The sequence below is a fragment of the Salmo trutta genome, chromosome 26 (assembly GCF_901001165.1).
Source record: "Salmo trutta chromosome 26, fSalTru1.1, whole genome shotgun sequence".
NCBI classification, from domain to species: Eukaryota; Metazoa; Chordata; class Actinopteri; order Salmoniformes; family Salmonidae; genus Salmo; species Salmo trutta.
The window spans coordinates 36,606,838-36,620,223 of NC_042982.1; the positions used below are offsets into that span (position 1 = coordinate 36,606,838).

Genomic DNA, 13,386 nt, shown 5'->3' on the forward strand with positions numbered 1-13,386 from the left:
TTGCAGCACATCACAGCTAAACAATGTTAGCGTCTTATACTGCAGCACATCACAGCTAAACTATGTTAGCGTCTTATACTGCAGCACATCACAGCTAAACTATGCTAGCATCTTATCGCACATCACAGCTAAACTATGTTAGCATCTTATCGCACATCACTGCTAATCAATGCTAGCATCTTATATCACATCACAGCTAAACTATGTTAGCATCTTATCGCACATCACTGCTAATCAATGCTAGCATCTTATATCACATCACAGCTAAACTATGTTAGCATCTTATATCACATCACAGCTAAACTATGCTAGCATCTTATCGCACATCACTGCTAATCAATGCTAGCATCTTATAGCACATCACATCTAAACTATGCTAGCATCTTATCGCACATCACTGCTAAACAATGCTAGCATCTTATCGCACATCACAGCTAATCTATGCTATCATCTTATCGCACATCACTGCAAATCTATGCTAGCATCTTATAGCACATCACAGCTAAACTATGCTAGCATCTTATAGCACATCACTGCTAATCTATGCTAGCATCTTATCGCACATAACAGCTAATCTATGCTAGCATCTTATAGCACATCACAGCTAAACTATGCTAGCATCTTATAGCACATCACTGCTAAACTATACTATCATCTTATATCTAGTGCCAGGAGTTTTTCCTGCTCAGCTGACATGGTCAGGAAGAACTTTTATCCTCATTTGATTGCTAAACTACACATTTATAACATAGTGAAGCTAAATGATGTAAATGATGTAAACTTTTCTAGCATCTCGCAGTACAGGCTAGCACAGCTTTTCAGGCTAGCACAGTCTACCTCACAGTTAACCTCCACATGCTAATTCATCAACCCAGTGATTAGACAGGAACCACTGAGAATATTAGTTTGACAGCGTGACTGTAGGCTGACAGTGTTATGAGATGCAGAGGAGTGTGTGTGGATGGTTTGGGATATGTTTGTGTGTGTTAGTGGTTTAGGAGTTTCTCCATATGTCTGTGTGGTTCAAAACCTACACCCCAACCCGAGCACTCCGTTCCGCCACCTCTGGTATATTGGCCCTCCCACACATACGAGGGGCCGGCTCATACCAGTCAAAGCTCTTGTCTGTCCTGGCACAGCACCAATGGTGGAACAAGCTTCCCCCTAACTTCAGGATAGCTGAGTCCCTGTCAATCTTCTGAATTCCCCCTAACTTCAGGAGAGCTGAGTCCCTGCCAGTCTTCCGAAATCTTCTGAAAAGATTATCTTGATTAATCCCACAGCACCCCCCACCCGACCCCCAAAATGTAATTAATATGACTGTGATATGAGGTTGTTCCGCCTAGCTATCTTAAAATGAATGCACTAATTGTAAGTCATTCTGGATAAGTCTGCTAAATGACTAAAACGTATACTGAACAAAAATATAAACGCAACATGCAACAATTAAAATTATTTTACTGAGTTACAGTTCTGTCAATTTAAATAAATTCATTAGGCCCAAGTTTATGGATTTTACATGACTAGACAGGGGCGCAGCCATGGGTGGGTCTGGGAGGGCATAGGCCCACCCACTGGGGAGCCAGGTCCAGCCAATCAGAATTTTTTATTTTTTATTTTATTTCACCTTTATTTAACCAGGTAGGCAAGTTGAGAACAAGTTCTCATTTACAATTGCGACCTGGCCAAGATAAAGCAAAGCAGTTCGACAACATACAAAAACACAGAGTTACACATGGAGTAAAACAACATACAATCAATGATGCAGTAGAAAAAAAATAAGACTATATACAATGTGAGCAAATGATGTGAGATAATGGAGGTAAAGGCAAAAAAATGCCATGGTGGCAAAGTAAATAAAGTATGGCAAGACAAAAACACTGGAATGGTAGATTTGTAGTTTGAAGAAAGTTAAAAGTTAAAATATAAATATAAATAATATGGTGCAAAGGAGCAAAATAAATAAAATAAATAAATACAGTAGGGGAAAAGGTAGTAGTTTGGGCTCAATTAAAGATGGGCTATGTACAGGTGCAGAGATCTGTGAGCTGCTCTGATAGCAGGTGCTTAAAGCTAGTGAGGGAGATAAGTGTTTCCAGTTTTAGAGATTTTTGTAGTTCGTTCCAATCATTGGCAGCTGAGAACTGGAAGGAGAGACGACCAAAGGAGGAGTTGGCTTTAGGGGTGACCAGAGAGATATACCTGCTGGAGCGCGTGCTACAGGTGGGTGCTGCTATGGTGACCAGTGAGCGGAGATAAGGGGGGACTTTACCTAGCAGGGTCTTGTAGATGACCTGGAGCCAATGTGTTTGGCGACGATGATGAAGTGAAGGCCAGCCAACGAGAGCATACAGGTCGCAGTGGTGGGTTGTATATGGGGCTTTGGTGACAAAACGGATGGCACTGTGATAGACTGCATCCAGCTTGTTGAGTAGGGTATTGGAGGCTATTTTGTAAATGACATCGCCGAAGTCGAGGATTGGTAGGATGGTCAGTTTTACGAGGGTATGTTTGGCAGCATGAGTGAAGGATGCTTTGTTGCGAAATAGGAAGCTAATTCTAGATTTCACTTTGGATTGGAGATGATTGATGTGAGTCTGGAAGGAGAGTTTACAGTCTAACCAGACACCTAGGTATTTGTAGTTGTCCACAAATTCTAAGTTAGAACCGTCCAGAGAAGTGATGCTGGATGGGCGGGCAGGTGCAGGCAGCGATCGGTTGAAGAGCATACATTTAGTTTTACTTGTGTTTAGGAGCAGTTGGAGACCACGGAAGGAGAGTTGAATGGCATTGAAGCTCGTCTGGAGGGTTGTTAACACAGTGTCCAAAGAAGGGCCAGAAGTATACAGAATGGTGTCGTCTGCGTAGAGGTGGATCAGAGATTCACCAGCAGCAAGAGCGACATCATTTATGTATACAGAGAAAAGAGTTGGCCCAAGAATTGAACCCTGTGGTACCCCCATAGAGACTGCCAGAGGTCCAGACAGTAGGCCCTCCGATTTGACACACTGAACTCTGTCAGAGAAGTAGTTGGTGAACCAGGCGACGCAATCGTTTGAGAAACCAAGGCTACTAAGTCTGCCGATGAGGATGTGGTGATTAACAGAGTCAAAAGCTTTGGCCAGGTCAATGAATACGGCAGCACAGTAATGTTTCTTATCGATGGCGGTTACGATGTCGTTTAGGACCTTGAGCGTGGCTGAGGTGCACCCATGACCAGCTCTGAAACCAGATTGCATAGCGGAGAGGGTGCGGTGGGATTCAAAATAGTCGGTAATCTGTTTGTTGACTTGGCTTTCGAAGACCTTAGAAAGGCAGGGTAGGATGGATATAGGTCTGTAGCAACTTGGGTCAAGAGTGTCACCTCCTTTGAAGAGGGGGATGACAGCAGCTGCTTTCCAATCTATGGGAATCTCAGACGACACGAAAGAGAGGTTGAACAGGCTAGTAATAGGGGTTGCAATAATTTCGGCAGATAATTTTAGAAAGAAAGGGTCCAGATTGTCAAGCCCAGCTGATTTGTAGGGGTCCAGATTTTGCAGCTCTTTCAGAACATCAGCTGAATGGATTTGGGAGAAGGAGAAATGGGGGAGGCTTGGGCGAGTAGCTGTGGGGGGTGCAGTGCTGTTGAATGCAGTAGGGGTAGTTAGGTGGAAAGCATGGCCAGCCGTAGAAAAATGCTTATTGAAATTCTCAATTATAGTGGGCTTATCGGTGGTGACAGAGTTTCCTATCCTCAGTGCAGTGGGCAGTTGGGAGGAGGTGTTCTTATTCTCCATGGACTTTACAATGTCCCAGAACTTTTTAGAGTTGGAGTTGCACGAAGCAAATTTCTGTTTGAAAAAGCTAGCCTTGGCGTTTCTAACTGCCTGTGTGTATTGGTTTCTAACTTCCCTAAAAAGTTGCATATCGCGGGGGCAGTTCGATGCTAATGCAGAACGCCACAGGATATTTTTGTGTTGGTTAAGGGCAGTCAGGTCTGGGGAGAACCAAGGGCTATATCTGTTCCTGGTTCTAAATTTCTTGAAAGGGGCATGCTTATTTAAGATGGAGAGGAAGGCATTTTTAAAAAATAACCAGGCATCCTCTACTGACGGGATGAGGTCAATATCCTTCCAGGATACCAGGGCCAGGTCGATTAGAAAGGCTTGCTCGTTGAAATGTTTCAGGGAGCGTTTGACAGTGATGAGTGGAGGTCGTTTGACCGCTGACCCATTACGGGTGCAGGCAATGAGGCAGTGATCGCTGAGATCTTGGTTGAAAACAGCAGAGGTGTAATTAGAGGGCACATTGGTTAGGATGATATCTATGAGGGTGCCAGTGTTTGCGGCTTTGGGGTTGTACCTGGTGGGTTCATTAATAATTTGTGTGAGATTGAGGGCATCAAGCTTGGATTGTAGAATGGCTGGGGTGTTAAGCATGTCCCAGTTTAGGTCGCCTAGAATGAGTTTTTCCCCACAAAAAGGGATTTATTGCAGATATAAATACTCCTGTTTAACTAGCTTTCCGGGTGGCTAGTCTCAGACGATCCCGCAGGTGAAGAAGCCGGATGTGGAGGTCCTGGGCTGGCGTGGTTACACGTGGTCTGCGGTTGTGAGGCGTTCTCCAAAACAACGTTGGAGGCAGTTTATGGTGGAGAAATGAACATTCAATTATCTAGCAACAGCATGCCAATTGCACATTCCCTCACACCGTTGTGACATCTGTGGCGTTGTATGACAAAACTGCACATTTTAGAGTGGCCTTTTATTGACCCCAGCACAAGGTGCACCTGTGTAATGATCATGCCGTTTAATCAGCTTCTTGATATGCCACACCTGTCAGGTGGATGGATTATCTTGGGAAAGGAGAAATGCTCACTAACAGGGATGTAAACAAATTCCTGCACAGAATTGGAGAGAAATAAGCTTTTTGTGCGTATGGAACATTTCTGGGATCTTTTATTTCAGCTCATGAAACATGGGACCAACACTTTACATGTTGCGTTTATATTTTTGTTCAGTGTATACGGTAAGTGCTGGGTGGGTGCAGACATGGTGTGGCTGTATGGTTGACTGCACTAAACCATTTATGGGGTTGTTTGTTTAGACTTTGGATGTGTGTCAATATGGCTGCCAGGAAGAGATCAGTTTCTAGAACTTGGCTTTAGTCTCTTTCTCTCTATCCTTATCCCTCTTATTCTCACCTCTTTCCTCCCTGTTTCTCTCTTTTCTCCCTGTTTCTCTTCTCCCAACTCTTGCTATTATTGTTCTCCTCTCTTCCTTTCATATCACTCTCTCTGTTTTTCTGCTCAGCCCGGTTTCCCCCCTCTGTCTGCTAGGCCAATAAAGCCCTTTGAATTGAAAGAGAGAGAGGGACAGTGACAGAGACTGTCAGTATTACCTAGGAGGAACTAACATGGCTGCCATGGAATGATGTGATGCTGAGTAGGAGCTTTTTGGTTGAAACAGCAGTGACCAGATTCTAGTTGTAGCTGTGCCACAGCAGTATTAGTAAACTTGTTTCTGAATTCATGGTTCAGGGTCTCAGGCAGTTCTAGAACATCGTGACACATAACCTAGGACATTCCACAAGGCTACATTCCAAACCTTACTCCTACCTACAGTCCACCTGTTGTTGTTGTTGGGCAAAACAGTGGTGCAGCTTGACTCAGAGCTGTGGTTCAGAACAATCCACTCTTAAAGTGTTTCTCAACTGAGACCAATTACACATCTTAGGACTTTTAGATTGAGGGGTAAAATCCTCCAGGGTGTAGGGACAGGTAAGGGGACAGGGGGGTAAAATCCTCCAGGGTGTAGGGACAAGGTAAGGGGACAGGGGGGTAAAATCCTCCAGGGTGTAGGGACAAGGTAAGGGGACAGGGGGGTAAAATCCTCCAGGGTGTAGGGACAAGGTAAGGGGACAGGGGGGTAAAATCCTCCAGGGTGTAGGGACAAGGTAAGGGGACAGGGGGGTAAAATCCTCCAGGGTGTAGGGACAAGGTAAGGGGACAGCGGGGTAAAATCCTCCAGGGTAGGAGTATATGGGATGAGGGGACAGGTTAACTCAGAACCAGGCTAGGAAATTAAACCAGTCAGTGAGGGAGAGACTGCTCCGTTGAGAGAGAAAGACCAGGAGAGATGGAGGGAGGAAAGAAAGGAGGGTGTTTTTACAGCTGAGCTCAACGCAGTAACACACACACACACACACACACACACACACACACACACACACACACACACACACACACACACACACAGCTGCACTCTCTCTGAACCAACAACCCCCACACACACACACACACACACACTGCTGCACTCTCTCTGAACCAACACACACACACACAGCTGCACTCTCTCTGAACCAACACACACACACACACACACACACAGCTGCACTCTCTCTGAACCAACAACACAAACACACACACACACACACACACACACACACACACACACACACAGCTGCACTCTCTCTGAACCAACAACTCTCCTCTCCCTTCTTTGACTCCCCCTCTCCTGTTTCTTCTTCATATCCCTCCCATCAGTCACATGATGGAAACCAGAGTCAGCGATTCACTCACACAGTCAGGTGTGGGCTATAGCAACCAATCGGTTCACAGGAAGGCTGAGCAAGAAGATGAGAAAAAGGCCTCTGAGAAATAAGTGTTTCAAGACTTCCAGCCCTCACACATCTGCACACACAGGCACACACATACACAGACACACGGAGGAATCCAAGACTTTTAGACAACCCCTGGAGAGACAGAGAGAGACAAACGTTTTTTCAGAATATCGTGTGGACTGCGCTCTATACCCTGGGTGTGTCTCTGAAAACATAACTCAGTTAGCTACAGTCCTCCTTTCTACAGAAAAGATGAACAAAAACATGCAAGTCTTGTAATCAGAGAGTGATTACAGATACCACTTCCCTCGATTTCCCCCCCCCCCTCCAACTAACAAAGGTTTTACCCTCATGGAAAGCAGAGGATATCACACACACACACACACACACACACACACACACACACGAGACAGGAAGTGATCCATACGTTCCAGCATTACCTCACCAGAGAGACCGAGCAGACAGAGGGACCGAGCAGACAGAGGGACCGAGCAGACAGAGGGACCGAGCAGACAGAGGGACCGAGCAGACAGAGGGACCGAGCAGACAGAGGGACCGAGCAGACAGAGGGACCGAGCAGACAGAGGGACCGAGCAGACAGAGGGACCGAGCAGACAGAGCAGAGACCGAGCAGACAGAGCAGAGACCGAGCAGACAGAGCAGAGACCGAGCAGACCGAGCAGAGACCGAGCAGACCGAGCAGAGACCGAGCAGACCGAGCAGAGACCGAGCAGAGACCGAGCAGAGACCGAGCAGACCGAGCAGAGACCGAGCAGACCGAGCAGAGACCGAGCAGACCGAGCAGAGACCGAGCAGAGACCGAGCAGAGACCGAGCAGACCGAGCAGAGACCGAGCAGAGACCGAGCAGACCGAGCAGAGACCGAGCAGACCGAGCAGAGACCAAGCGGAGACCGAGCAGACCGAGCAGAGACCGAGCAGACAGAGCAGAGACCGAGCAGAGACCGAGCAGAGACCGAGCAGAGACCGAGCAGACAGTGCAGACAGAGAAGAGACAGTGCAGAGACCGAGCAGACAGTGCAGACAGAGAAGAGACAGTGCAGAGACCGAGCAGACAGTGCAGAGACCGAGCAGACAGTGCAGAGACCGAGCAGACAGTGCAGAGACCGAGCAGACAGTGCAGAGACCGAGCAGACAGTGCAGAGACCGAGCAGACAGTGCAGAGACCGAGCAGACAGTGCAGAGACCGAGCAGACAGTGCAGAGACCGAGCAGACAGGTGCAGAGACCGAGCAGACGGTGCAGAGACCGAGCAGACGGTGCAGAGACCGAGCAGACGGTGCAGAGACCGAGCAGACGGTGCAGAGACCGAGCAGACAGTATAGAGACCGAGCAGACAGTGCAGAGACCGAGCAGACAGTGCGGAGACCTCTGTCTCTCGCTTTCTGTCTTTCTCTGTCTCTGTCGCTGTCTCTCTCTCTTGCAGTTCAAAGGGCTTTATTGTCTTGGGAAACATATGTTCACATTGCCAAAGTAAATGGAATAGACAATAACTAAAAGGGAAATAAACATTAGTAAACATTACATTCACAAATGTTTTACAAGAATATAGACATTTCAAATGTTATATTATTGGCTATGTACAGTGTAGTAACAATGTGCCAATAGTTGAAGTATGAAAGGGAAAATAAATCAACTGAAATATGTGTAATAGTTATGTTGTTTGTTCTTCACTTGTTGCCCTTTTCTTATGGCAACGGGCCACAAATCTTGCTGCTGTGATTGCAGACTGCATTAATTCGCCTAACACATATACGAGTTTGTCATTGTTTGATTTGTTTTCAAATTCTTTGTGGATCTGTGTAATCTGTGGGAAATATGTGTCTCTAATGTGGTCATACATTTGGCAGGAGGTTAGGAAGTGCAGCTCAGTTTCCACCTCATTTTGTGGCAGTGTGCACATAGGCAGACCTGGCTCTTGAGAAAAGACAGCCTATCTCAATTCAGTTTCAATTTAAGGGCTTTATTGGCATGGGAAACATATTGTCAAAGCTAGTGAACTAGATAATAAACAAAAGTGGAATAAACAATAAAAAATAACAGTAAACATTACACTCACAGTAGTTCCAAAGGAATAAAGACATTACAAATGTCATATGTCTCTATACAGTGTGGTAACGATGTGCAAATAGTTAAAGTACAAAAGGGAAAATAAATAAATATAAATATTGGTTGTATTTACAATGGTGTTTGTTCTTCACTGGTTGCCCTTTTCTTGTGGCAACAGGTCACAAATCTTGCTGCTGTGATGGCACACTGTGGTATTTCACCCAGTAGATATGGGAGTTTATCAAAATCAGGTTTGTTTTCAAATTCTTTGTGGATCTGTGTAATCTGAGGGAAATATGTGTCTCAAATATGATCATATATTTGTCAGGAGGTTAGGAAGTACATCTCAGTTTCCACCTCATTTGTGGGCAGTGTGCACATAGCCTGTCTTCTCTTGAGAGCCAGGTCTGCCTACGGCGGCCTTTCGCAATGGCAAGGCTATGCTCACTGACTCTGTATATAGTCAAAGCTTGCCTTAAGTTTGGGTCAGTCACAGTGGTCAGGTATTCTGCCACTGTGTACTCTCTGTTTCGGGCCAAATAGCATTCTAGTTTGCTCAGTTTTTTGGTTAATTCTTTCCAATGTGTCAAGTAATTATCTTTTTGTTTTCTCATCATTTGGTTGGGTCTGATTGTGTTGCTGTCCTGGGGCTCTGTGGGATCTGTTTGTGTTTGTGAACAGAGCCTCAGGACCAGCTTGCTTAGGGGACACTTCTCCAGGTTCATCTCTCTGTAGGGGAGGGCTTTGCTATGGAAGGTTTGAGAATAGCTTCCTTTTAGGTGGTTGTAGAATTTAAAGGCTCTTTTCTGGATTTTGATAATTGCGTGTATCAGCCTAATTCTGCTCTGCATGCATTATTTGGTGTTTTACGTTGTACACTGAGCATATTTTTGCAGAATTCTGCATGCAGAGTCTCAATTTGGTGTTTGTCCCATTTTATGAATTCTTGGTTGGTGAGCGGACCCCAGACCTCACAACCATAAAGGACAATGGGTTCTATAACTGATTCAAGTATTTTTTAGCCAGATCCTAATTGGTATGTCAAATTTTATGTTCCTTTTGATGGCACAGAAGGCCCTTCTTGCCTTGTCTCTCAGATCGTTCACAGCTTTGTGGAAGTTACCTGTGGCGCTGATGTTTAGGCCGAGGTATGTATAGTTTTTTGTGTGCTCTTGGGCAACGGTGTCAAGATGGAATTTGTATTTGTGGTCCTGGTGATTGGAACATCATTCGTTTTGTCTTACTGAGATTTATTAACAGGGCCCAGGTCTGACAGAATCTGTGCAGAAGATCTAGGTGCTGCTGTAGGTCCTCCTTGGTTGGGGACAGAAGCACCAGATCATCAGTAAACATTTGACTTCAGATTCTAGTGGGGTGAGGCCAGGTGCTGCAGACTGTTCTAGTGCCCTCGCCAATTCGTTGATATATCTGTTGAAGAGGGTGGGGCTTAAGCTGCATCCCTGTCTCACACCATGGCCCTGTGGGATGAAATGTGTGTTTTTTGCCAATTTTAACCCCACACTTGTGTACATGGATTGTATAATGTTGTATGTTTTTCCCCCAACTCGCACTCTCTCGATCTCTGTGTATTGTGTAAGAGTCTTGGATTCCTTTCTGTGTGTGTGTGTGTGTGTGCTGGAAGTCTTGAAACACATTCTTTCCCAGAGGACCATTTCTTCTCTTGTTGCTCAGCCCTCCTGTGGTTGTTATAGCTCACACCTGTGTGTGAGAGTATGTGTCTGAATCTGGTTTCCTTCATGGGACTGATGGGAGGGAGGAGGAGAGATAAGTAGAGAGAGGAAGATTTTACCTTTTTTCTGTCCCTACACCCTGGAGGATTTTACCCCCCTGTCCCCTTACCTTGTCCCTACACCCTGGAGGATTTTACCCCCCTGTCCCCTTACCTTGTCCCTACACCCTGGAGTATTTTACCCCCCTGTCCCCACACCCTGGAGGATTTTACCCCCCTGTCCCCTTACCCTGTCCCTACACCCTGGAGGATTTTACCCCCCTGTCCCCTTACCTTGTCCCTACACCCTGGAGGATTTTACCCCCCTGTCCCCTTACCCTGGTCCCTACACCCTGGAGGATTTTACCCCCCTGTCCCTACACCCTGGAGGATTTTACCCCCCTGTCCCCTTACCTTGTCCCTACACCCTGGAGGATTTTACCCCCCTGTCCCTACACCCTGGAGGATTTTACCCCCCTGTCCCCTTACCTTGTCCCTACACCCTGGAGGATTTTACCCCCCTGTCCCCTTACCTTGTCCCTACACCCTGGAGGATTTTACCCCCCTGTCCCCTTACCTTGTCCCTACACCCTGGATGATTTTACCCCCCTGTCCCCTTACCTGTCCCTACACCCTGGAGGATTTTACCCCCCTGTCCCTTTACCCTGTCCCTACACCCTGGAGGATTTTACCCCCCTGTCCCCTTACCTTGTCCCTACACCCTGGTGGATTTTACCCCTCAACCTAAAAGTCTAAGATGTGTAATTGGTCTCAGTTGAGAAACACTTTAAGAGTGGATTGTTCTGAACCACAGCTCTGAGTCAAGCTGCACCACTGTTTTGCCCAACAACAACAACAGGTGGACTGTAGGTAGGAGTAAGGTTTGGAATGTAGCCTTGTGGAATGTCCTAGGTTATGTGTCACGATGTTCTAGAACTGTCTGAGACCCTGAACCATGAATTCAGAAACAAGTTTACTAATACTGCTGTGGCACAGCTACAACTAGAATCTGGTCACTGCTGTTTCAACCAAAAAGCTCCTACTCAGCATCACATCATTCCATGGCAGCCATGTTAGTTCCTCCTAGGTAATACTGACAAAGGGATCATTTTCTGAATTTGAAACAATTATCTCTCTCCCCCCCTCTCCCTTTCTCTCTCACTCTCCCTTTCTCTCTCCCTCTCCCTTTCTCTCTCACTCTCCCTCTCCAGGCCCTGTGTATAAACGTGCAGTGCAGTGATGTGCTGGAAACGTTGTGTCTGGTGTTCTGTGGAGCTGATGTAAACTGTTCTACTGGCCAGGCTGACTGTCCCTCCCCCCTCTCCCTGGCACTCACACACAACCAGAAACTACAGGCCGAGTTCCTCTCACACAACCTCAACACAGGTACAGGTACATACACACTCGTGTTGACAGATAACATGCTCATGTTTATTCATATATATATATATATATATATATATATATATATATATATATATATATATATATATATATATATATTCATTCACATATTTAAATGTTGTTTATTCCTGTTAAATAATTACTGTGCGTGTTGTGTGTCTGCAGAGCTGCCTCGGTCAGAGGTGACTGGGGTTATGGAGCCTCAACACTATTCACCACAGCACCCCGTCACTCACAATGGCTTCCTTTTCAAGACCGCCTCCATGGTCCGGCCTATCACGGAGCGCAAGGCCAGGGAGGGTGAGCCAATCATACACACCCTAGTTTCATCCTTAGTCCTCTTGTCCTTCCCCAATGTCCCTTCCCCTAGTCCCTTCCTCTAGTCCTTCCCCTAGTCCTTCCCGTAGTCCCTTTTCTAGTCCTTCCCGTAGTCCTCTAGTCCCTTCCTCTAGTCCCTTCCCGTAGTCCTCTAGTCCCTTCCTGTAGTCCTCTAGTCCCTTCCCGTAGTCCTCTAGTCCCTTCCTGTAGTCCTCTAGTCCTCTAGTCCCTTCCTGTAGTCCTCTAGTCCCTTCCTCTAGTCCTCTAGTCCCTTCCCGTAGTCCTCTAGTCCTCTAGTCCTCTAGTCCTTTCCTGTAGTCCTTTAGTCCTCTAGTCCTCTAGTCCCTTCCTGTAGTCCTCTAGTCCTCTAGTCCCTTCCTGTAGTTCTCTAGTCCTCTAGTCCCTTCCCGTAGTCCTCTAGTCCCTTCCTCTAGTCCTCTAGTCCCTTCCCGTAGTCCTCTAGTCCCTTCCTGTAGTCCTCTAGTCCCTTCCCGTAGTCCTCTAGTCCCTTCCTGTAGTCCTCTAGTCCCTTCCCGTAGTCCTCTAGTCCCTTCCTGTAGTCCTCTAGTCCTCTAGTCCCTTCCTCTAGTCCCTTCCTCTAGTCCTCTAGTCCTCTAGTCCCTTCCTCTAGTCCTCTAGTCCCTTCCTCTAGTCCTCTAGTCCCTTCCTCTAGTCCTCTAGTCCTCCAGTCCCTTCCTCTAGTCCTCTAGTCCCTTCCTCTAGTCCTCTAGTCCCTTCCTCTAGTCCCTTCCTCTAGTCCTCTAGTCCCTTCCTCTAGTCCTCTAGTCCTCCAGTCCCTTCCTCTAGTCCTCTAGTCCCTTCCTCTAGTCCTCTAGTCCCTTCCTGTAGTTATCTAGTCCTCTAGTCCCTTCCTCTAGTCCTCTAGTCCCTTCCTGTAGTTATCTAGTCCTCTAGTCCCTTCCCGTAGTCCTCTAGTCCCTTCCCGTAGTCCTCTAGTCCCTTCCTCTCACCTTGCTTGGTCGAAGTGTGTCCTCTGTGAGGGGTGTCCTCTGTGAGGGGTGTCCTCTGTGAGGGGTGTCCTCTGTGAGGGGTGTCCTCTGTGAATGATGTGTGTCTCCTCTGGTTGCTCTTGTCTCTGCAGAGTTCAGTCGTCGCTGGTGTATGTTAAATGATGGGAACTTTAGTTACTACGAGAGTGACAAGACCTCCACGCCCAACGGTGCCCTGAAGTCTACAGAGATTGTCTGTCTGTCTGTCAACACACCAGAGAGACATGGGTACCTACCTAACACAAGTCTTCCATC

General features: G+C 46.7%; 1 protein-coding gene across 4 annotated transcripts in view; it reads left to right on the plus strand.

Annotated features, from left to right (window-relative positions):
• Positions 1-13,386, plus strand: part of LOC115163721 (arf-GAP with Rho-GAP domain, ANK repeat and PH domain-containing protein 1) — a gene marked incomplete at its 3' end in the record, with an annotated part of 106,523 nt that overhangs the window by 57,904 nt on the left and 35,233 nt on the right. For 3 of the 4 annotated variants that reach the window (XM_029715860.1, XM_029715862.1, XM_029715863.1), the window contains 3 exon segments: positions 11,611-11,791; positions 11,969-12,103; positions 13,224-13,359. In XM_029715860.1, coding sequence (XP_029571720.1) covers positions 11,611-11,791; positions 11,969-12,103; positions 13,224-13,359 — 452 coding nt within the window. 4 annotated transcript variants of the gene reach the window in all.